The 24138-nt window shown below is 27.4% G+C and overlaps 1 protein-coding gene across 1 annotated transcript in view; it reads left to right on the plus strand.

Moving 5' to 3' along the window:
* Positions 1-24138, plus strand: part of LOC107449053 (uncharacterized) — a 134507-nt gene that overhangs the window by 47050 nt on the left and 63319 nt on the right. Inside the window, exons 6-21 of the mRNA XM_087152743.1 lie at positions 71-169; positions 2054-2152; positions 2235-2333; positions 2786-2884; positions 5226-5423; positions 5506-5703; positions 7425-7622; positions 8458-8556; positions 9365-9562; positions 10584-10682; positions 10767-10964; positions 13715-13813; positions 14723-14906; positions 18049-18141; positions 22290-22421; positions 23866-23986. Coding sequence (XP_087008869.1) covers positions 71-169; positions 2054-2152; positions 2235-2333; positions 2786-2884; positions 5226-5423; positions 5506-5703; positions 7425-7622; positions 8458-8556; positions 9365-9562; positions 10584-10682; positions 10767-10964; positions 13715-13813; positions 14723-14906; positions 18049-18141; positions 22290-22421; positions 23866-23986 — 2213 coding nt within the window. The remainder of the gene's footprint in view (positions 1-70; positions 170-2053; positions 2153-2234; positions 2334-2785; positions 2885-5225; positions 5424-5505; positions 5704-7424; positions 7623-8457; positions 8557-9364; positions 9563-10583; positions 10683-10766; positions 10965-13714; positions 13814-14722; positions 14907-18048; positions 18142-22289; positions 22422-23865; positions 23987-24138) is intronic.

A 24138-nucleotide genomic window follows, 5' to 3' on the forward strand; every position in this document is an offset into this window, starting at 1 on the left:
CGACTGTTTTAAAGTGTATCCATTTTTGTTGTTTTGGCACCGTAAAAGTAACTAAAATTTTCTTTTTCAGAGTGGATTCACTCCACTTCACATTGCTGCTCATTATGGTAATGAAAATATTGCCGCTTTATTACTTGAAAAAAATGCTGATGTCAACTATTCAGCTAAAGTGAGTTAAGTTTTAATGAAAAATACTTATTTTTCTATCGTATTTTTGTTTAGGAGCGACTGTGAAAGAGTTTGGAAAGAGTTAGAGTTTTGATTTGTGAAAGAGTTAGAACCTAATAAAAATGAGAAATGATGCTTAAAACTAGAGCATTTCCGTATTATGATCTATGGCAAAATAATCACCAAGTCTTGGAAACTACCGAATACCTGCTTGTGAGAAACTAAAAAAAAATTACAACAGGGGATCAACACGAGTGTATAAATTGTAGCCACCCCCGAACAAACTTTGGGTTAACCTTCTACATGTATTTTTTATTTTTTTAAAATATTTGCTAGCTTAAAATCCATTTAACACTTTCATGATTGTAGTTGGCTCGACAGATCATGTTACGGAAATATCCCACCATAGCCTTACAGTGTATTCATTATAGAAAAAAAATGGAAGAGAATTTCTCACCCTTTCTCAAAAACAGGGTGAGATTTCAAGAAGTTAAGTGAGGTTTCTAAAAATTAAAAAAACACGAATAGACTTGGAAAAATATTATTTCTTTAATTATAATACATTTTCACATCTTCTAATTGAATATTTTTGCTGCATCATCATATGGAAAATGTTCTATATCTACTTTTTCATCGGCTATTATATTTATTTGGCTGAAAAATATCCGTATTTGTTTCGTTTTGACCGTTTCTACCGACATTTGTTTCATTATCATTTGTCCATTACGGAGTAGAAGATGTCGCCTTAACAATGTATTTGTCCATCTTACATTCATGGACAAAAAGTATAAACGTCTTACATGAGGAAACCTTACCTACAGTCAACACGTGGTTGCAGAGAAATGTGTTCTGAAAGGGATTCCGTGGTTCGGGGGGGGGGGTGCTCTGCTGTTCGCACCGGTTCTGAACAATACTGATAAATAGGGAAGCTAGATAACAAGGACCGATGTTCAAAATAATGAAAGATCAAGGAAGAAAAGTGAAACGGATTTTATTCAAAATGGCAAAAGACGAAATTTTTTCCAAAATTTGTGCATTTTGAAATTGATTAATAGAGTGCGCGAACTTCTCTCGTTAATCGTTTTTTATTGCGAGAAAAGAAAAAAAATAGGCGAGATTCACGCGTTCTCACGCTGTAGTAAAAACGCTGCCTTATAAGTTTGATGAGAAAACTATTTGGGAGAGTAAAAAATAGATGTACTCATTATTGGTTCAAAAAAAAAATCATGCATGAATACATATACATGCATAGTCCTCTTTATTCCGAATCGGAGCATAGAGCTTCTATTATATCTCCATATCAATCATTTTGTGGCCAGAAAATTTGCCCATCTCCATGTCTTCCCTATTATTTTCAATTTACTTATAGGCGTCCTGTGCCAAGTATTCTTTTATATTCCTCTTTTTCTATTGCCCTAAGGGTGCCAATCAAAAACTTGTTTTACTTTTAAATTCGTGTGTGAATGTTAAGTGTTAAAATGTTGTCAATTTAAATTTTTTGTATTACAGGAATTTTATTGATACATTTCATTTATTTGTGATTTTTCGATATGTTCTTCTTCAATGGTGGGCCATGGTCTTCCTCAGAAGAAAATTCCAAGCTGCCCTCTTCTTGAATGTACTCTTCCAGTTTATAACTTTCAGAGCTTTTAAATCTTTTTCTAGGCAGTTGATCTATATGATCCTTTGTCCTCCTCTTTTTCGGGCTCCTGATGGTTTTGCATTGAAGATCATCTTTTTGGTGACCCAGTCATCATTCATTCTTATCAATAAACAGTCTAAACAGTATATCAATTTTGTAGGATTCAGTATGTAGGATTCATTGAAATGTTTGTTTTTGTTAATTGAATATGACTTGATGAAATCTTTTATTTTTTCTATTCAGCATCAAATCACACCATTACATGTTGCTGCAAAGTGGGGTAAATCCAACATGGTTACCTTACTCATTGATAAAGGAGCTAAAATTGATGCCTCAACAAGGGTAATTAATGAACTATTTCAACCAGATCTTTGTAATAGATTTTTCCCTCCCCCTAATATGTGTATGTATTTACTTTTTTCAGGATGGGTTAACCCCACTTCATTGTGCTGCTCGAAGTGGCCATGATCAAGTAGTAGACTTATTACTTGAAAAAGGAGCTCCAATTACTGCTAAAACAAAGGTATGGTGAATTTTTGTTTTGCGTATAGCTTTTGTTTACGTTTTTATTGATGGTATTTATAAATTTATTATAATTTAATTATAAATACAATATATTAATAATATGTATTGAATTGTTTACTTTTTTAAAAAGTGCTCTAGGAATTGAACATTTGCCTTCCAATTTCGACTGCTTTATTTATATATAATGAGTAAAACTAAACTATTTTCCACGATAGTGGCAAATTTTCTACGAACAGTGTTCGTGTTTATCGTGTATATCTGTTTAGCACCATCTTTGTGTTACTTTAAACATTTTAAATTCTTATTTTATTATTTTTGAAATTTAAAAATATCATTAGTAAAATTCAGTAAACATAAAAGAAAAAATATTTAATGATTTTGCTTACTTAAAAAATATTTCTTGACTGCTGCATTTTAGCTGCATGATTTTTTTTTAATGATTTCTTTCAGAATGGACTTGCTCCATTGCATATGGCCTCACAAGGAGATCATGTAGACAGTGCAAGAATACTTCTGTATCACAAAGCTCCAGTTGATGATGTCACAGTGGTAAGTTACCTTTCTTTTCTTTTCAGTGTTAAACATTGTTTAATGAACATGATTAAAGAGTGTTTCATACTCCTTTTTCCTGAAGTACAATCTTTTTGTCTGAAATTCAAAAAATTATTTATGATTTAAAAGTATGTTTGAAATATAATTTGAAAATCTTAGGAAATTGTCAAATGCATGTATTGACAATTTTAGTGGAATGCACTCTACATTTTTAGTGGAAGTCTCATAGTACACATTATTACTCAAAATTTCCACTATCCAGCTTACCTTGGCAATTAAATATTTAAAACTGGAAGTTAAGTTTCAACGTTTAAAATGTAGAGTTATAAATTAAACTAAGTATATATTTTTAGATTATTATGCCTATATAAAGTGTAACATTGAAGGTTCTTGAAATTAAGGAATGGCGTTTTTCTTCTATTTAAAACTGACATGGTCGATAAATAATTCCCCTCAAGTACTATTACTTTGCACTTACACTTACTTACTTTTTCACTTACAACATTACTTCCAGAAATATTGAAACTGTAAGACACCTTTAATTTAATTAATATTATTATTATTGCAGTAAACATGTTTTTAATTTTGAATTTCTGTATTATTTTCTAGTTGGTCACCAAAAAACACCTTCATACTACATCTGTTAACATTTTAAAAATAGTTGACATTTATTATGAATCTATAATGATATGAATCTAATTGATATGAATCTAAAATGATGGCATAAAGTTTTGTCAAACTGGTGACTCTAAAACTGAAATTTCATACTCTCGCTTACGCCCTCCTATTTTAATAATTTATATATAAAGTATAATATTATTTTTATGCCAATTTTGGTACCAATGGTATCCAAAATTAAGTTTTGTTTTATTCATTCATATCTCTTGATTTCTATAGTAAAAATTATAATCCATTTTCTTTTAAGTGCATATTTCACTTTTAAAAAAATTCATTGTAGCATATTGTTCGTTTTGTATTTTAATATTACTACACAAAATACTATAAAAAACACATCTCTGTTTCTAATGTATTATATAAAATTATCTACCTAAAGTACTATAGAAACTTTACTCCATTACTATAGAGAGTACTATAAAAATTTCAGAAGAAAGACTGTGTCTAGTTAAAAGTGTAGTAATTAGTTGGTTATTATTTAACCTCCCTTTACAAGCAGAATTTGCCAAACAATGTTAGTTGTTTGCTAAGTTCAATGCATGAAATTCATTTCTGAAGTACTAGCCAGAATAAAGATTTTACTTGTCACTATTTTCCAGAAAATATAAGTAATTTTCCAAATATTAACAGATATAACAAACTTTTTGATGATCAGAACCATTAAAAGAATGTTAAAAACAAAAAACTGGAGAAAAAAAACACTACGAGTTTAAGACGTTTTCAATGGTTTCATTATTGTCTACCTATCATTAAAATACGAAAAATATCGAATGATGCAGGCATCATAAATGTTTCCAAGCTTTTAGTATTTCATATTTGTATACATCTGCCTTTCAACACTAAAATACCGTATGTCATTTTCACACCTAGTATTAAACTGTGTTAGGCGGGAGTGGAGTCATTTTATAAAAATTCTGAGCAAATCATCTAGTGTCTCAGTCTTCAAAGAGTTTCCGTAAACCTCTCTGACAGGAAGTTTTAATCACTGGTTGAATAGCACAAAAACTGATTAAATGTTATAATCCGGAGCGTATTTCGAGAATCTTGCTGAACATTCTTCACTGTTAAACTTCTTCAATATCTGAGTCTATGACAGTAAAGTGAACGAAAATTTGAATTTTGGAGTCAGTTAAACACCCACTTTGTTCATGAAAGAGATTTGAGTTTAAATTCATGGAAAATTTCTTAATCTCCTCCATCCCAAATTCAAAACTTTTTACTTTAGAATTCCGACCCAAAATGTTAAAAATGTACAGAGATGTTAACACATCCGTCAACATAGAGTGCAACCTGACTGTGATGCGCATTTACTTAATCTTCCAGTTAAAGTTTAAAACTATTCCTCCCCATTTACCTGTCAATTAAAAACTCAAATTTTAGAAAAAATGTAGTATTTTTATTTGTATCACAAAATTTTCTAAGACAAAACTTACTCAACTGCCCTAAATATTCGGTCACAAATGGCAAGCCAGCCAGTGGAAATTTTGAGCCCTGATTTAGTTAGTTCTTATTTAATAACTTCGTACAATAGGCAAAATTAGTACACTTATCCATCTAAAAAATACAACTGTAATGAAAATGATGTATTGTGTAAAATCTCACTCATTACTGTAGATTTGTATTTTTTATTTGTTTAATATTATTCTGAATTTTTTTTTTTCAGGACTATTTAACTGCTCTTCACGTTGCTGCGCATTGCGGTCATGTTCGTGTAGCAAAGCTTTTATTAGATCGTAAAGCAGATCCAAATTCCCGTGCTCTGAATGGCTTCACCCCTCTCCACATTGCTTGCAAGAAGAATAGGATCAAAGTTGTAGAATTGCTTTTGAAGCACGGTGCATCCATTGAAGCCACCACAGAGGTGAGCTAATGTTTTCTTCTCTTAAATGTTAAATTTATGTTTCATTTTCTTATGCCTTAATTAAATTCGCATTGAATTTCAGTCTGGATTGACTCCTCTTCATGTGGCATCGTTCATGGGCTGCATGAACATAGTAATTTTCCTCATCACAAACGGCGCAAATCCTGATGTGCCAACCGTGCGAGGGGAAACTCCTCTACATCTTGCAGCCCGAGCAAATCAGTCGGACATAATTCGCATTTTGCTTAGAAATGGTGCTCATGTTGATGCCTCTGCTAGGGTGAGATTTTTATGTCTTTTTGTTAAAATGTTGCTGTTATTTGTTTTTTTTATTTTCTTTTGTTATAATATTTATTAAAAGTCTTTCCACTGAATAGATTTATTTTATTTAGATTGCCGTGAAACCCTTAATCATTTTATATTATAACTTTCATATTATTTTTAATAAGTAATTATAAATAATACCGGTAAAATTTTTTTTTCGTTGCATGAGATTTTTTAGTGGCTATTGTATATTTTCACGTCACTGATTACTAATCTGCGATTGCTGTCTCTGTCAAAGCTAAAGTTTTTTTTAATGAAATTTTTATTTGAAATGTACAAGTCTAAAAACGTTACATGTAACAGGGGGTCGCGTAAATGTTGTGAAAACCTGACCATCACTAGGATTGAAAGTGCATAGGTGCTCATGCTCAGAAATTTCCTCATTTCCTCAGAAATTTCCTAAGAGTACTTCCATCTCATGAAGTGTCTCTTCACGTGTTTCTGAACAGTTTATAATAGGGAAGCCCACCTAGCCGCATACAGCGACATTTCTGAACATGGATTTCTATGCTATTTTAAACCTAATGATGTAGCCTAATTCCTCTAAAAGTCTGCCCCAACATTTACGCGACCCCTATTATATATTAAGTTTTTAAACTTAAACATTTAGATAAAAAATAGATTATAAATAGCATGTAAAAAAAACTCTTTAGCTTGTGGAGCAAAACTAATTTCACACTTGAAATCCCTCCCCCCTAATTAGGTAAGATCAAGTATTTATATAATTGCAGCAAAAAATTTGTTTTTTTCAGTGTAATTTTTTCTAACCAGCTGTTACTGTTCTAATAATGTATTATAAATTTTTTTTGTATTTTCTTTTAACCAATATTGAGCTCACTGTTCATCACATTAGCCATTATTGTATTAATGATATGCCCAATTGTTAGGCTGAAATTTTTACTTTTTAATTAATCTATGTTCAATTTTATTCAATTTGCATACTGTAGTTAGTCTTAAATGATCAATCTTTCATTTTAATTATGAATTTATCAAAACTTTTTAAGTATAGAATATCGACTTATACATCCTATTTTATTTTATTTCTTGTAGTTTTTAAAGTGTAGTTTCATTAAAATTCATTAAGATTTTAATAAAAATTTTACTTGTAAGGATGTCTTATTGTAAAGCCAATGGTTACAGTTTTGAATCCTGCTGGGGGCATGGATGTCTCTCTCTCTGTTTGTCCTCTGTTGTGTCCCTAGCAGCAAAATAACTTGGACCCTCATTGGGCCAATATTCATGAATCTTGGCTCAGTAAGGGTTCAAAGGGCCTTTATTTTTTTGATATTGGCCTTATATAGGACTTTCCGATTCACCCGATATTTTACAACCTCTTCACAACCAATATCAGTCCTAAATAGAATTGTCAGATTCATTTGATATTTATATCCATTATTTAGTCAATGTAGGTTCTATATTGGCCAATGTAGGCCCGATATAGACCACTCTAGGGGCAAAGAACATAATGTTTCAATGTAGCGATTAAAAAAAAAAATTACAAGGATTTAGCTTTGTGACAATTTCAGTAAAAAATATCTGCTACTTCGGACTTATACTTTTTCATATTTAATTTTAAAAAACCTCCAGGTTCCAGTTTAAATATTAAATTTTTTTGCTGTAGAGAATGAAATCACAAATAATTTATATTTATCTTCCTTTTTTTTTTTTTTTTTACAGGAACAGCAAACACCTCTTCATATTGCAGCTCGGCTTGGGAATGTTGATATTGTTGGTCTTCTTCTTCAACATGGAGCTGCAGTTGATGCACCTACGAAAGATATGTATACTGCATTACACATAGCTGCTAAAGAAGGTCAAGAAGAGGTTGCTTCTGTTTTGCTTGACCATGCCGCTTCCCTAACTTCTACAACGAAGGTAATATTTTTCTAGGGTTTGATTTCTTAAAAATATCTTTGAATCAAATTTAACACCATTGATTGGATTTGCTATCAAACTAATGGTGTTAGTACGCTTCATTTTTACATATTCAGGAGTTTGTCCAGGCCCAATTTACTACCGTTTAGCGGTACCTTCACAAATTGAACTTAAGAAAAAACAGTAGTTTAAGATTTTCAACTTGAAGATAAACGGTAGCTTCACAAAATACTTTTTCTTAAAATTTTATTTTTGTATCCCTTAAGAAACGATAAATCCTTATTTTTACCATATTTTCGTATTGATTTTTTAATATAACTTTTTAATTTTTCACAAATCATGTCTAAATTTTCACAAAATAGGTACCTCTCTGAAAAAACCTTGACGGCCCCTGATATTTATGAGGTTAGAATTTGCTTTTTTTTTTTTTTTTTTTTTTTTTTTTCCTATATTAAAAATCAAGATCCTCAAAAATTTTTGAAAATTAACTGTTAAAAGAAATTTTTATCTTTCTTAGTATTATATTAATATTGTTAAATTTTAATGATGCTCCAAATTTCAATGCAAAGATTTGAAGTTTTATGAATAATCTAATTCCTTAAACCTGTCTGATTTTATTTTTGTAGTATGCTATCATACTCAACGGTTTGCTGTTGTTTTTAAAAGTTTTTCTTTCTTTTGAATAAGCGAATTTCTTTTCTGAATTCTTACAAATTCCTGTAGTATTCCAAGTAATTTTTATTTACTTTTTATATTTCATATAGTTTAGTGGGATTTGCTTTTTTTAAAGTAAAGGTACAATGATGTTTAATTTATAATTTTTTGATTATTTTAGAAAGGATTTACGCCTTTGCATTTGGCCGCTAAGTATGGGAACATTAAAGTTGCTCGACTTCTGCTTCAAAAAGATGCACCTGTTGATGCACAAGGAAAGGTATAATTTTACATTATTTTGTGTAATAAATACAATAGTTTGTTTACTGTGAATTATACAGTGTATACAAAAAGAATATATATCAATGTGTACTCAAATTTTAACTTTCTTTTTTTAATATATGCTCAATAATTAATGAAATATCCATTTGATGCATATAGAATGTGATAGAATCTCTGTGTAATTTCTTTATTATAATATATTTTCGTCTGACCAATTAATACTAATCACTTGACTTTAATACTTTCTTTTTAGTTAATATTTCTTAGTTTAGTTAAAATTACCAAGTTCTAATTTTAATGATAAGTGTTGTTAATTCAACAAAAAATATGTAATTTTTTTTTAAAATTTACATACCAATTGAAATGTTTTAAGCATTGAAATCTACCTTTTAATAGTAATTGAGTTTTATTTGCCCAAATAAATAAATTATCAAAATTTAGATATCTGTATAAAAGATATCAGAAAATGATGATGTTTGTTTCCAGTAAATTGTTTGGAAATAAACTGGCTTTTAGATATAATTGTTTGCGCATAAATGAGTACTTTTTAATAAGTACTGATTTGGCTTGATTTTTTAGTTACTTAAAAAGCTGGTTTAAACAAAGTTATGTGATGAAAAAGTTAGTTTTGTATTGAAAGATTCTGTTATGATTCTGTATTTACTATAAAATTTCGTTTTAAAGTTTTAAGTTTCATTATTAAGATCTGCCCTGTATTATTATAATTACTATTAATAAATTCTAAATATTCTTTGCTAAATCCGCTATTTTTTATTTGTATCATACAATTTAATTTGTTTGTTTAGAATGGAGTCACCCCTCTTCATGTGGCTGCCCATTATGATCATGTTAATGTTGCTTTGTTATTGCTTGATAAAGGAGCTTTTCCACATGCTACTGCTAAAAATGGTTATACGCCATTACACATTGCTGCTAAAAAGAATCAAATGGATATTGCTACAACGCTTTTAGAATATGGTGCAAAACCAAGTGCTGAATCAAAGGTAAATTTGACAAAAAATTACTGTTGAAATATATATTAACAAATTAAGAAAATTCCAGCTTGGATTTTAATTTCCCATTATTTTATTAATTTATTATTGTAGGTAACTAATGTTTTGTGAATCATTTATTAGCCCCATAATTGTTTGTCTACATAAAAATATTTTAAATATCACATAATAAGTGTTTTAAAACTGTTTATAGTCAGAAAAAAATACTATCAACCAGTGTGATGCAAATGCTATCTGAAAATAATTACTATCAACTAAGAAAACATGAATAATCTTTTATTTGATGGGACCTCTAAAACTAAACTCAGACTACCTTAAAATATGTGACAGTCTCTGACCTGCAATCTATGTGTAGGGATGGCGAGCTGTTTTGGTTTTTTAAATTTTTCACTTTTTGTTTTAATCTATTCTATTATTGCAAAATAGTTCTTTTATTCTAATTGAAAGCATTTTACTTTCTTTGTTTTGTATTTTTTTCATTTAAATTCACTTAATTAAATTTTTTTAAACATAAAAAGCTAATACAGTACAGAATCCGTTATCCGGAAAACCAAAAAACCAGAACGAAATTCAATACATTTTCCCGCCATTTTTTTTAAAAAAAATGCTTTTTTCCTAACTAGATTTTAGGATTTTTCTTTCTTTTTGGAAAGATGTTTACCTTACTATCATTTTGGAAATAATCATTAGTGTATTACTTCGTTTTTTCTTCTTTTTAGGATTATTTTCAAATATTATTTTTTTAGTTGGGTTTAACAATAAAAAAACGGAAACCGGAAAAATCAGTTATCCGGAATAGCGATGGTCCCGATCGTTCCGGATAATTGGTTCCCTACTGTACAAACACGTAAGCCGATCAGTGAAAATGTGTACAAGACTAGTAGTATCTTTTAGTCACTGGTCCCTGGACCAGTGACTAAGTTTTGATAATTTCCACCTCTGATCTATATCTCAAAACGTGTAAATACTTTTAAAAATTGCTAATTTTTATTTTGTGCTTTAAATTTTTCAGGCTGGTTTTACACCATTGCACTTGGCAGCTCAGGAAGGACATACAGATATGACTACATTATTGATTGAACATCATGCAGATGTCAATGCCCCAGCTAAAGTAAAACTTTTATTTTCTTGAAGTGTATTAAGTTTTATAACACTTTTTTTCTTTATTAATCAATATATTTTTTTTAAATTTTAGAATGGTCTCACCCCTCTTCATTTGTGTGCACAAGAAGATAAAGTAAATGTTGCAGCAGTTTTAGTAAAAAATGGAGCCAAAGTAGATCCTCCAACAAAAGCTGGTTATACTCCACTCCATGTAGCTTGCCACTTTGGCCAGATTAATATGATTAGGTTTTTGTTACAACATGGTGCTGATGTTAATTCTACTACTTCTGTGAGTATATTTCAATGCTCATATATCATTCTCAAATATCGACTACTAGGGATGATAAAGATATATTAATCTTGATAGGTACAAGATAGATTCATTTCTAGTGTCTAAAATTATTTATATGTTTTCGCAAGGTTGGCAAGTTTCTGCCGATGTGGTTAAAACCACTGGTAGAAACCAGTTAAAACTGGCATGGCAGAAATTCAGAAAATGACATAAAAGTAAGTACTGAGATTGACATACAATGGATAATTCATAGAAAAAACAATTAAATGTTAAACAAAGTACAATTTATTTACAAAATTATCACCATTCAAAATCAAATATTACCTTGTTTGCACTCTGCAGTAATCTATAACAAACGACAAGTTTTGATGCAGTTTCTCTTACGTACAGCAAAGATTAAAACTGTTACTGTTATAATAATTGGATTGTTGCCATGCAAATTATGTCTTAAAAAAAAAACTATTTGAAAATAACTTTATTCAGTTATGTTAAGAGTTAAATGATAATAATTACTGAATTTCAGAGTTCAATATAATAAACTAAAATCTAGTATTTATATTTACTATTACATTACTTCATTCTTTATTTTATATAAATATTTGATATACTGCACTTTTTATATTTAATATAAACAAAATAATATATATTTACAAACAATGAATTAAAAAGTTCGTTACAGTTACTTGGAGTTACATTTTTCAGTTTACTTAAACAAAATGTCATTAAGCAATTACTAGAACTAATATAGACGTTTTTTTAGTTTCTGCCAGTTTTGCCGGTTTTTACCGGTTATAACCAGTTTCTGCCACTGGCATAGCAAAAGCAGTTTCTGCCGGCAAAAAGTCAACCCTGTGTTTTCGCCTTTGTTTATGACTAGTACAATTAATGGATCAGAATAACATGTGCTAAGCGCCTTAAGTAAAAAATTAATCAATGTTTCACTTCATAAGAAAATACTTTTAATCAGTACATACTAACAAGAGTTTAGAATGTAAATTTCAATTAAATTAGTTTTGCTAAAAAATTTATACTATTTTCTTATAAATATACATGTTGCAATTATGGAACAATGGAACTTGCAAATGCCTTCTTTGACTTTTCTGGTATATTGACTTTCTTTTTTTACGTAAAATTTTTGGCATTCGATATAATTGTTGGAGCGTCTAAAATCTTCTTCTTGTATGATCATGGTTTTGTTAACATAAACCTTAAAATAAATAATTCAAAGGCAATTATTTAATCTTGTGATCTAAGTTGCTAATTCTTGTTGCCTGAAATGAAGATAATATGTTTTGGGGGTTAAAGAAAAATTTATTTTAGGCAAATACTCGACAAAAAATTGCTACCAGTGTTTATGTTCCTTCCAGAATTGCAGTGTTCTTGTTTATGATCTTATTTTTAATAAATAACATTCGAGATTTGTTTTAATAAATAACACAGTATCTATATATTTATATATATATAAGTTTACAATTACATGAGGAGGCAATTGTGAGTGGGCAAAGTACAATTGTAAATTAAAAAGAAACAGAATGAAAAAATTTAAGTTGTAAACAAAATTTCGTAAAATATTTAGACCTTTATTGCATTTAACAAACAAAAACTAAACAGGTGGCTAAGAATTATTTGAGTGTCTCAATTCCTTTTTTATGCTTTCCCTTTGACTTGAATATAAACTACAATAAAATATAATATCTTCTACAGTATCAAAAACTGACCACATGAACAAAAATTACAATTCACTAAATTAAACCTATACAATTAGCTGTTAAAATTTCCATGTCCTGTAAAAATCGGAGTTAATTTAAAATCAGTAAAAAAAAATTCTGCACTTCTATTTTATATGGAATTTAATTTTCCTTCTCTGCTCTCTGTATCTTTACTCTCTCATTATTATACTCTTCTTTCATATCATGTCAATAAATTGTTTTATCAATATTTCAGAAATAGTTTTGCTTCATAGTGTGCTTAAAAAACACTAAATATTTTTTGTTGCTTTTTAAATGGAAAATTTTGTAGTATTTTTATGTTATACTATATGTTTGTTTATGAAAATTTACTTAATATAGGCATGTAGCAGCTCTTTAGATTTTTGGTAATATCCTATTTTAAATCTATGTTTCTTGTAGTTCTGTAATTTATATCTATTCAATTACTAACGAGTGATTATTCATCAGCTGCCCCTTTTTTCTAAATATTTTTTTTGCAACAACATTTGCAGTGCCTGTATCGACAAGAACATAATATAATTAGTAATAGAATAAAATTAGTGCAAAGTTTTTTTTTAAAAAAAATGCATGGATTTTGATGCAAAGCAACAAACAAACAATTTTTTGTTACTATTTTGCAACTTCCAAACATATTTCAAGGCGACTATATTGTGGCCCATGCACATGATTTTAGTGACATTCGTAGGACATTTGGTCGCCATATTGGCATATTACCCTAGTGATGATATTATATGAAATGCCATATAGTATGTTGATCATGGCATCTTTATATGTTTAAAAAATTAACAGAATTGTTTTTTCAGCTGCACTTGGTGTTTGCTTTTTTTTTTAATAAAAAAATTGTTTTTAGTCAACTTTAAGATATTTCATTTACTAACTTTTGTCATTTTTTTAAAGTTGGATTTCATGTTTATATGAAACATGATTTTTTTTTTCAGTGAACATTAATTTTGATTATGAGTTTTGATTTTGATTATGATTTTCTTTTGAAATAAATTTTAATATTTTTCACTGCAGCATGGATATACACCTCTGCATCAAGCAGCGCAACAAGGACATACATTAATTATAAATTTGTTATTGGAACATAAAGCATCACCTAATACTACAACAAATGTAAGTATAATTTTACCCTATATTTTAAATATTTTAACTTGTATTCCATTGATTGTACTTTATTTAGGAGATTTTAAATTCTCTGCTTATCTGTTTTTAACAAGTGATTATTTTAATTTATCTATTATCTTATACATTTTCATTGCAAATTCTCATCATAATGTTTTTTTAATCATGAAATTAATCAAAGTCTTTTGAAAAAAAGTTAAGTTTCAAAATATTATAAAATTAATGTTTAAAATCAGTGCATAAAATTAGCTAAAAATTAGAAATCTGAGTAAAATTAGTTGAATTAAAAAAAAAAAAGCTGTGAATTTTTTTTATTTTCCATTTTGTTTTGATAAAGTAGGTATGAAAGTTTTGAAACGAGTTCACACTTTTTTACTTTAATGATTATACCACTTATGTGCTACTTTTGAAAGAGCAACACATAAAATGAATTTGAACTTTTAATGACATATTTAAAAAAATTATTTAGATCTGTAAAAGTTTGTAATAAAAATTTCTGAGTTTTCAAGATTGCTATATGTTAATTTTTTTCAGATGGGGATTTTTTGTTGCTATATTCTAACACTAAAAAAGCTTGTATGCCTAATTTTTCATTGTGAAAATTATCTAATAAATTATCATAAAATGCAGTGCTTGTCATGACAATTCTATTCATTTTTAATGTTTATTAATGAATTTACCATTCTGTTTAGTTCAGATTATTTTCTATTTTGCCTAAAAATTCATAAATTTATTGCTCATATAATTTATCAATATTTGTTACTTTTAAATACTTTTTTTTGCAATCTGAGTTGCAATTTTTAAAAATTATTATGAAGTTCTATTATAAAATTGATATCAATAATAAATTGTCTCCTTATTTTGTGGAAATATAATAAGACTCTTTTTCTATAATGATAGCAAGGGCAAACAGCTCTTTCAATTGCACAAAGACTGGGTTATATTTCTGTGGTAGAAACCTTAAAGATTGTTACAGAAACTGTTGTAACTACTACCACAACAACTATAACAGAAGAAAAATATAAAGTTGTTGCTCCAGAAACAATGCAAGAAACATTTATGAGTGATTCTGAAGATGAAGGAGGTATGTGTAACTCTTTATTATATATTTATTTTATTTTTGTTTATTTATTTATTTTTGACTTGAGAATATCAAGCTTTATGCAGCAGGGGTCTATCCAGGCCAAATTTACTACCGTTTAGCGGTACCTTCAAAAATTCCAACTTTAGGAAAAACGGTTTCACAAAATACTTTTTCTTGCACATTTTATTTTGTATCCCGCAAGAAACGATAAATCCATATTTTTACCATACTTTTGTGTTGATTTTTTAATATAATTTTTAATTTTCACAAATTATGTCTACATTTTCACAAAATAAGTACCTCAGAAAACCCTAGACAGACCCCTGTGCAGTTATCTCTTTAAACAGTCTTTGTAAATGAATTACACTTATTTTCATATTTTTATTTGTAAGGAAAAAATATAAGTAATGCCAATATATATAAAACTGTTTGCAGCATTTAAAGACTTTCTATGGTGTAGAAAAAGTGATTTGCTTGAAGTGATTTAAATCAATTTGATTTTGTATTCTTAAGATTTTACTGTTACATAAAATCTAAATTGCAATATTTGATTAATTTGTCAACAGAATTGTCTAAATGAAGAATAATCGTTAAAAAAGGCCGAAATTTTAACATAAAAATGTAAGGAAGGCAACTGCATTTCTTGTTATACATTTAACTTTAAGATCTAAAGTTTATTTCTTTTCTTTAATGAGGGAGTTAAAGCAGTGATATTTATTAAGATGTTTAAAATTATTTTTCTGTTATTAAAATGTCTTTGTCAAAGTAACTTTTACAACTATAGAGTTTCAACCAAATCGTTTAATATATTATAGGGATTTATAATTGAAGTAAATTTATGTAATTTGGTTTATTTTTCAAGATATTGTGTTATCTACGGATGTTAAATTTAATTTTTTTTTATTTAATTATAATATTTATATTAATGCAATTTGTTGGGGTTTTTGACAGTTTTTGACACAGGGATCTGATGGTTTTATCTGTGGTTAAATCCCTAAAAAGCTGATATATGTCAAAAACTAGCCACTCAATAAACTAGCCATTCAATAAACCTCAACGTACTTAAACATAAGATTTTTCCATGTTGGAAGTAAAATAAAAGCTTTTCTGCTGATACTGATAATTATTTGAGTTTTAATATAATAATTATTTAATACATTTTAAAATATACTGATAATTGTTTTAGATTTTGTAAATAACAGAGTATTTTATGTTTGTCTATTTATCAGTTATGTTTGTATTTATTCATCAGTTCATTATTAACCATAATTGGGTGAATTTTTGTTTACTAAAGTGACGGATTAAAAAAAATTTCATTGAAATATTTTCAGTATATACATTTACATAATTTTTGTTTGTTTCCTTGCTACATTTCAGTGAACAAATATTACAAATCTATCTAGTGTTGATTTCTTAGTTATGCATATCACCTATAAAATAGGCAGCATATTTTTCGTAGCATGATTGCTGCAATTTACTGCTTCTGGTCTAATGTAATTTCTTGTAAAAATACACATTATTTGCAGAATGAGTAAATTATAATTAAATCTGCTCTTTTATTTAAATAAACTTAGTAGTTCCTTGAAGGACAACTATCATTAAAGTTTAATTAGTCTTGTATTTATCAATGCCAAAAAAAAGTATAAATCTTTTAAAACTTCCAAAAATTTTGAACTATCTAAAAAAAAAATTATGAAGGAAATTTTTGCTTTCTGCTTTTATTATCTAATATTTCAAAACTGAAGTTATACCTTATGCTTTTTTTATGTATTTATTTTCTGTGCATATAAGTACAAATATCTATTGAAATATTTAATGCTTATTAATGCATGTAATGTTGCTTAGATTATTTATTTATATCATTTTTGTGGAAATATTGTGCATGAAACAGGTAGCATGATATTAAACCCTACCCTTGCAGCATTCCACTTTTTCTTATGATGTAGTTATTACCTTTTATTTCATTTATTTACTTAATCATGAGCTTAAAAATAGAAAAAAATTGCCGATTTCTCTTCAAAATTACCAATATTCTATAATTTACACTTTTTCACAAATTTGTTGTAAGAAGACTTTTTTTCTGCTCAACAATTTTCTCCTCTTTCAAAAGGACCAAATAATTATATTTGACTGAAGATGCTTTGAATGAAAGAAAAATGCTTGGAAAGAAAAAAAAAATTGCTCTTAAATATTTATGGTCTTAGTATTAAATAAAGCAATGAAATTGCTCACCATTTTAAGAAAAAAAAACTTAAAATAGTCTTAGGATTTTTAAATATGGGGGTACAAATTGCAAAATAATTTGCATTATTATTTTTTCTTTTACACTCCCTTAGTGATCTTTCTATAATTTCTTATTACATTTATATCTCAGATAAAATACTAATAAATTTTCTAAAATTTCATTTCTTTACCATTTACACGTTAGAATCAACCCTAGAAATCCTAATCTAATGTGAGGATATTTTGCTCAAAATTTAGCTATAACTCAAGTAATTCTCAAGAATAAATGGTTATATTCTTTAGTCGTTATATTATTTATATTCATAATTTTTTAAATATTTGATGAAAGCGAACCTAAATTATAAACACACTCATACATTTTTATTTTAACTTGTTTCAAAGTGTTATTTAAATTTTTTATGTAGATTAAAAAAGAAAACTTTAACATTTCTTATATTTAACTTTTTATTCATGCAATAACTATTAGACACATAAATTTATAAAAAACAAGACATAAAAAAATAATAGATTAAAAGTTGAAAATTATTGGTTGCAATAATTTATTTTATTTTATTTAATTAGTTTTAATTTGCTGAAATTTTGCTTAGATACATTAGAGAGATTTAGTTGCTCAGTTTTTTAGAAATGCTTTTTAAAATCCCTTTAGGCAATTTAAGTGTCAGCCTCTCTGTTTAAGCTTTGTTAGATTAGTACCATTTGTTTTGATCTAGATTCCGATTTGTACATGTTCATAATTACGTTATTAGAGATTTTAAAATTTAATTACTGTACAAATGATATTAACCTCTTGCTTTTGTGCCAAAAGAAAACATTTTAAGCCAAACAATGATAAAAGTTGGGTGGCTGGGATATGAATCATATAGTTACTGAGAGCTGATGGTTTAATCCCTTGGTACAGGTGATGATATAGAAGATACTTCTCTGTATGGGAAACCTGCCCATGCCACCCATGTGTACCTACCTTATATTGAAGGTCAAAAGTTACTAATGAGTAAGTCTTCATATTAGAATTGCCCCCTTCTAGTTTTTTCACTTAAATGTTCCCTACTTTTTCTCTTCAGTCTATATCTTTCTCTTTCTATCTCTTTTTTAATCTAAATATTATTTAAAATGTTTTTGTCTGTGTTGTTCTTTGTAATTATATTTTTGCATGATGTGTATAATTTGATATAATTAATCTGTGTATCTCTTTTTATTGTGTATGTGATTGTTGTATTTTATTGTAACACCATAACTCAGTAAAATGCCCTTTTAAAAAAGTAGTTTTATCAGTTTACCCCCGCATGGTCTGGAGCTCTTAAATTTGTCCCATTCTTTACCCTAATGCCCTGAATGTAACCTTTGTTTGTAACCTTTTAATTTGATGTTGTGGAGTTATTATTTTTTCTTTTGAAATAATACCTCTTTCTTCTCTTTGTGCACTCTCAGCTAGAAAGGGGCTGAATCAATATGATGTTAAATAAGCTCATGGTGATACCATGTTGTAATTCAATTCCGTGGTCAGCATGGGCAGCATTTTGATGATGAGTTTTTACTATGACACCAATATTCAAATGTCTGTTATCACAGATATTTCCACGTGAGCAATAATCATTCAGTCAGGCATATTGAAAATTGCATCAAGTGCTATTTGTTGTGTATTTTCTTTATGAATTGAATGAACCGGGTCATTGAATGTGTAGCATCTCTTTTAGAATCTCAGGAAAGTTGTTTTTATATGAAATAAGTGTTAATTTTTAGTTGTTGTTTGTGTCTGTATTTTGAAGTTTCTTTTCCTCCATTGGGAACTCAAACTAGCTTAGTAATTTTGTTTTGTGAAATTTTTTATTTAAGTTATTGATTAAAAACATTCAATTATATATTTATATTAAGCTATATGAAAAAGTGATTAAATGTACCTTCCTTTTTGTTGAAATATTTCCTGTTTACCTTGAATAGATTATGAATCAAGCGTATATAAAATAACAATTATAAATGTATTTCATTTTCCCTAGGAAATCTAAAGAAATGACTAGAAAATGAATATGGATTACTTTTGTTGCATTTTCAAAATTAAAACTAAATATGAAATTTTATTATGTGTTCAGCATAATGCATGAAGTTACTTCACTACTTAGTGCTGTTCAGCTAAACCAGAAATCTGAAAAACTCATTTTTTTTTGAAGTTACAAATATAGTTAACTAATAACTTAACTACTGTTAGGTGACTGATTTTGCTGACGGATTCAATTTACACTCATGTGCAAAATTAGGAAAAGTTGAAGTAAACATTTGTGAAAACGGTTTGGAATAATAATTAATTGGCTTATTTTTATGAAATTTTTACGGAACAAATATCCAATTCTTGTTTATATGAGCCAGTTTATTATTCTTTCATTGCAGTTTTTTTTCTGAGAATTCAACTTTTTATGCCTTATTTGGTCTTTCTTGGCTGTAAATATTTATTTCAAAAACCTCTAGAAAATTATCAAATATTTGTGCTTTTGTTAGGTGTCACAAACTTTTAATTTCCTATAAGAAGTAATGTGTATTATTGTACAAAATATGTTTTACTGACTAACTTGTGTAATATTTGCACTTATCAGTTTCCAAAAATTAGTGGTGTTTGAACCTTGTTTCTGTATAAACTAATGTTTAAAGTAGTTGCTAGGAATCATTATAAACTAGTGGTTTCTTGTATCACACTACTTACTACAGTACTTTAAAAAAAAAAAAAAGTAGCGTATCATTGCACTATAAATTCAGATAAAAATAGCGACTACAAAAATTTTTTTAAAAGTTATATTAGCTCCAATCACTAAGCTTAAATTATTTAATTTATAGTATTTCTATTACTGCTAAAACAACTGAAAATATTGAATTTTAATTGAAAATTATTTGTTATATTTATCTCTTATTGTTATATTATTATTTGTTATAGTTATATTATATTATGCTCCTTAATTTTTTTTTTGTAAGATGTAAATTGATAGGAAGAATGAGACTATTAATAATTAAATTTTTATTCTTGACAATTTAGTAATGAGCTATTGCATCTTGAAAATAATTTATAAAATAAATGCTACTAATAAATTTTATGATTGTATAACTATACCCTGAATTATACTGTTAAAAAAAGAAACTGTTAATTTAGTTATTTGATATCCTGCCAAATAATTTTGTTATCTATCATACTATTTGTAAATTGTTTTGTTTTTATTTGAATAAAATTTTTTTAAATTAAAATTATTCCATGGGATTAAAAGAAGTTGCGGCATTTTTATTTTCTCATCTCAATCTGAATTATTAGAACAAAATTGAAGGGTTAATTTTTCACAAATAATCTTACTTCAACCTCATTCTCATGCAGATATAGAGACTTAATGCAAAACATAATAAATAAGATTTATAGCATGGCAAATTACACACTAAGTAACATATTAAAATTTTTAAAAACTGATTCAGCATAATGCGTTTACTATTTTAATGCTAACTGTTTGTCATTATTTATTTATGAAAACAAATAAATTATTTAAAGCTAATTTACTATTATCTCTTAAGATATTTGTAATAGATTTCTTTTAAAACATTTTCTCTAAATTACCTTTTTTTTCCCCCTCTTAAATAGCACACAATTTAAATTAAGATTGTTATTTATAAAATAATAACTTTCAGATTTTAACTTGCTATTAATATTAGTTTATATTAAGTTTTTTTAATATGCACATTTTAATACATATATTTTAATGAGTTTATTTTATCATATAAACAGGTAAGTACCTCATTGGCTGATCCTAATTTAAATCAAAATAATTTAATTAAACTTTCTAGGTAAAATTGTGCATTTTGTTAAATATCTTTTAATAAAACACTTTATTTATTTAAACTTTAAAAAATTATGTTCTTAGATTTATAAGTTTAAATTCAGCCTCCTAATGTAAAAGCTATATTTTCATTAAATAAATTAATCATTGACAGATGAGAAATGCACAAATTGTAACTTTACAACTTTACTTGTTTTTGATTACAATTGCCTTATAGTCTCATTTATAAATTTGACTCTAAATCACTATCTTTTTGACGTGCTATTATAAATTAATAATTTACATTAGAGAAGGTTGCTCTAATAAAGAATAAAAAATTTCAGTGGGATTAGTTGCTTAAACAAGATTAAATTTATATTTCGAATTTTTTAAAATTTTCTTACTCCTAATTAAATTTCATTTTGCTTAGAACTTTTATATTTCAATTAATATCTTTAAAAGTTTATAAAAGTATTAGAATGACTAACTAAATATTTGCTTCATGTTAAGTAGTGTTTGATTAATGTGTGGATACTCTTGTATTATATTGAGGATGAACAACCTCTTTTCTGAGGAGGGTTGCAGAAAAACTATTTTAGCCTCCAAGAGATTTAAATAAGTTCATTTTTATATCATTCATTTGTAACTTAATTATTCCTTCGCTTAATACAAACAATATATGTATTTATTATTATTATTTTGCTTAAATATTTATAAGTAAACCTGGGTTACTTCTTTAAAAAAGAATTAAATTAATTTAGGTTTTTAATATTTTTTGTGAAAAAATTATGTACTTTTTGTGTCTAAAAATTATTTTTTACAGATACTTTAATTTTTAATTTAAACTAAATTTGTTTTGGTTAAAGAAGTCTGTGAAATTTTGAAAAGATTTAAATAATTCATAAAACTTCCACATTTTTTGAATTTGAATGTTGTAGTTTGAATTTTTTTTAGAATTTTATTTAAATTACTTTAAAATGCAGTAATAAAATTAGTTAAGCTAGTAGTGTAGGTTTTTTCAACTAATTAAATTTTTTGGACCTTCACATAAACTATTCAAAGACTGCATTTTGCCGTGGCTGCAGGTTTTTCATCCTTATATTATATTATATACAATAATTATTATATGTTTTGCATGATGATCTTCTTTTTACTTTCCTTATATTCAGAAAATTTTCTGTTGGCATGCTTCTTTTACTGTTTTTACTTAAGTGGTGTTTGTAATGTAGTTCTGACATATATTTTTATTATTATTCCTACTTTTATTCATATTATTGCCTACTAATTCTCATTATCATACACATCTCATTATTATTGCCTACTAATGCTTGCATCTAATTGTTTTAATTCTAATCAGCTGACGATACAATGATGGGTGATCAGTCACTGCATTATATGACAACAGATGAACTGAAAGCTTTAGCTGATGATAACACCCTTGGAATTGATGTAACAAGAGATGAAAGAGGAGCAGATTCAACCCTTATTGGTATGACCATTTGAAATAACAAATTTTTTATAACAACATTGCAGTTAAAAAAATAAATTCCGTTTTTTTTAAATAATTCAGAATAAACTTATAATAAAAACTTTTCAACTTCTGTTAACATATTCTATTTCAATTCATATACCGTAAAACCTTGATTTTTTTTAGGTAATTAGGACCTAAAATATTCAAATAAACACAGATATCTGATAATTATAATATTTGCATTATAGAGTAAACATCATTTCTTAAATTTATTTTATTCTTCCTAAATTCTTATTCACGGGCCATGACTTTTTTTACGCAAATTTGTTAGAGAAAAACGTAATTGCTGAGCGAAATTCTGAGGCGAACCCAATAGTATAAAATTGATAATCTAAAAGGTTATCCCTAAATGGCAAATAGTTAAAAGGTCATTTGCTAGAGAGAATGTTTTTAGAACAATTTGCTAGAGAGAATATTTTTACAACAATTTGCTAAGGAGAATGTTATGAGACAACAACGAGCATCTTTTTATTGGGAGGAAGAGTCCTGATGATCGTGTAGAGCCAAATTATGACAGCTTATTTTTTAAATTGAGAAAAGAAAAAAATTAATGTGATAAACAGAATTGACTGGGGGTTAATTTTAATTGAGGTTTTCTGATTAAAGAGGTCTAGATAACCTAGAATCTACTGTTTATAGGCAGTGCTGTTATTTGAAAACTTTTTCCTAATATGAAGTAATGGTTTTCTGAAAATTATATGCTGTTCTTATAATTGTTATGAGTTTGTAGCAGTTATTCATACAAAAAGTAAAATTTGTAAGTTTGTAACTTAAGTTAAATTTTATTCAGCTCTAGCAAGTGTCTTTTATACTGGTTTTGAAAATAACTCAAAATGTCAGTAAGGAAAAGCTACAGTTTTGTGAAATTGAAAAGCGATTATGATCTAATTTTTTAATATTTGAAATGTTACAATGCTGATTTGTTTGGGCTTATAAAAATAAGTGCAAATTGAAAATTATTCAATAATTTTAATGATTTTCACCTTAATGGAAAAAGAATCTTCCTGATTTCTTATTTAACAAATCAATTAATTTACTTTAAATGTTATAACTACTCAATTGTGTGAAAGTCATGTCGAGTTTTTTTAGAAGGAAAGTATAGTTTAAAGCATTGCTTCAAAATTAAGACACTAAAACTGCATTTTTAAATTTTGTTTTTCATGGCAAAAGAGCTTTAAAGATCACCATTAAGTTAATGAAATTATGTTGACTAGATTTATAGACTTTTAGAATTTTAATGATAATTTGTAATTGTTTACCAAGAATTTTAGTCATTATCATTTAAATGTTCTAAATATTATTTTAAAGAAAATATCTTGATTTCTAAATGTTATTTAGATATTCTATTAAGCTTTATGAAAAAAGCTTTATTTTAATAACATATTTTATGCATCTCTTTTAGCTCCTTTAACGGCTGAGGAGGATCATTTAACTCCTCAACATGTTGCTCATCAAGAAGCTACTTTTAGCAGCAGCATGGCATCTGATAATGTTGATCTTGCACGAGCACCAGTACATGCTGGGTAAGAAAATGCCCCTTTATTTATTATATAAAATTTCAGTTTTTAATCAATGTTTTCCCCCTTCTAATTTCTGTGGTATTTCTGTTCCTACTGGCTTTATTGTTTATCCTTTTTAATATCTAGCTTGTTTATTATTTTTTCCCCTCATTTGC

The sequence above is a fragment of the Parasteatoda tepidariorum genome, chromosome 10 (genome assembly GCF_982258835.1).
Source record: "Parasteatoda tepidariorum strain Cologne lab strain chromosome 10, Ptep-v5.0, whole genome shotgun sequence".
NCBI classification, from domain to species: Eukaryota; Metazoa; Arthropoda; class Arachnida; order Araneae; family Theridiidae; genus Parasteatoda; species Parasteatoda tepidariorum.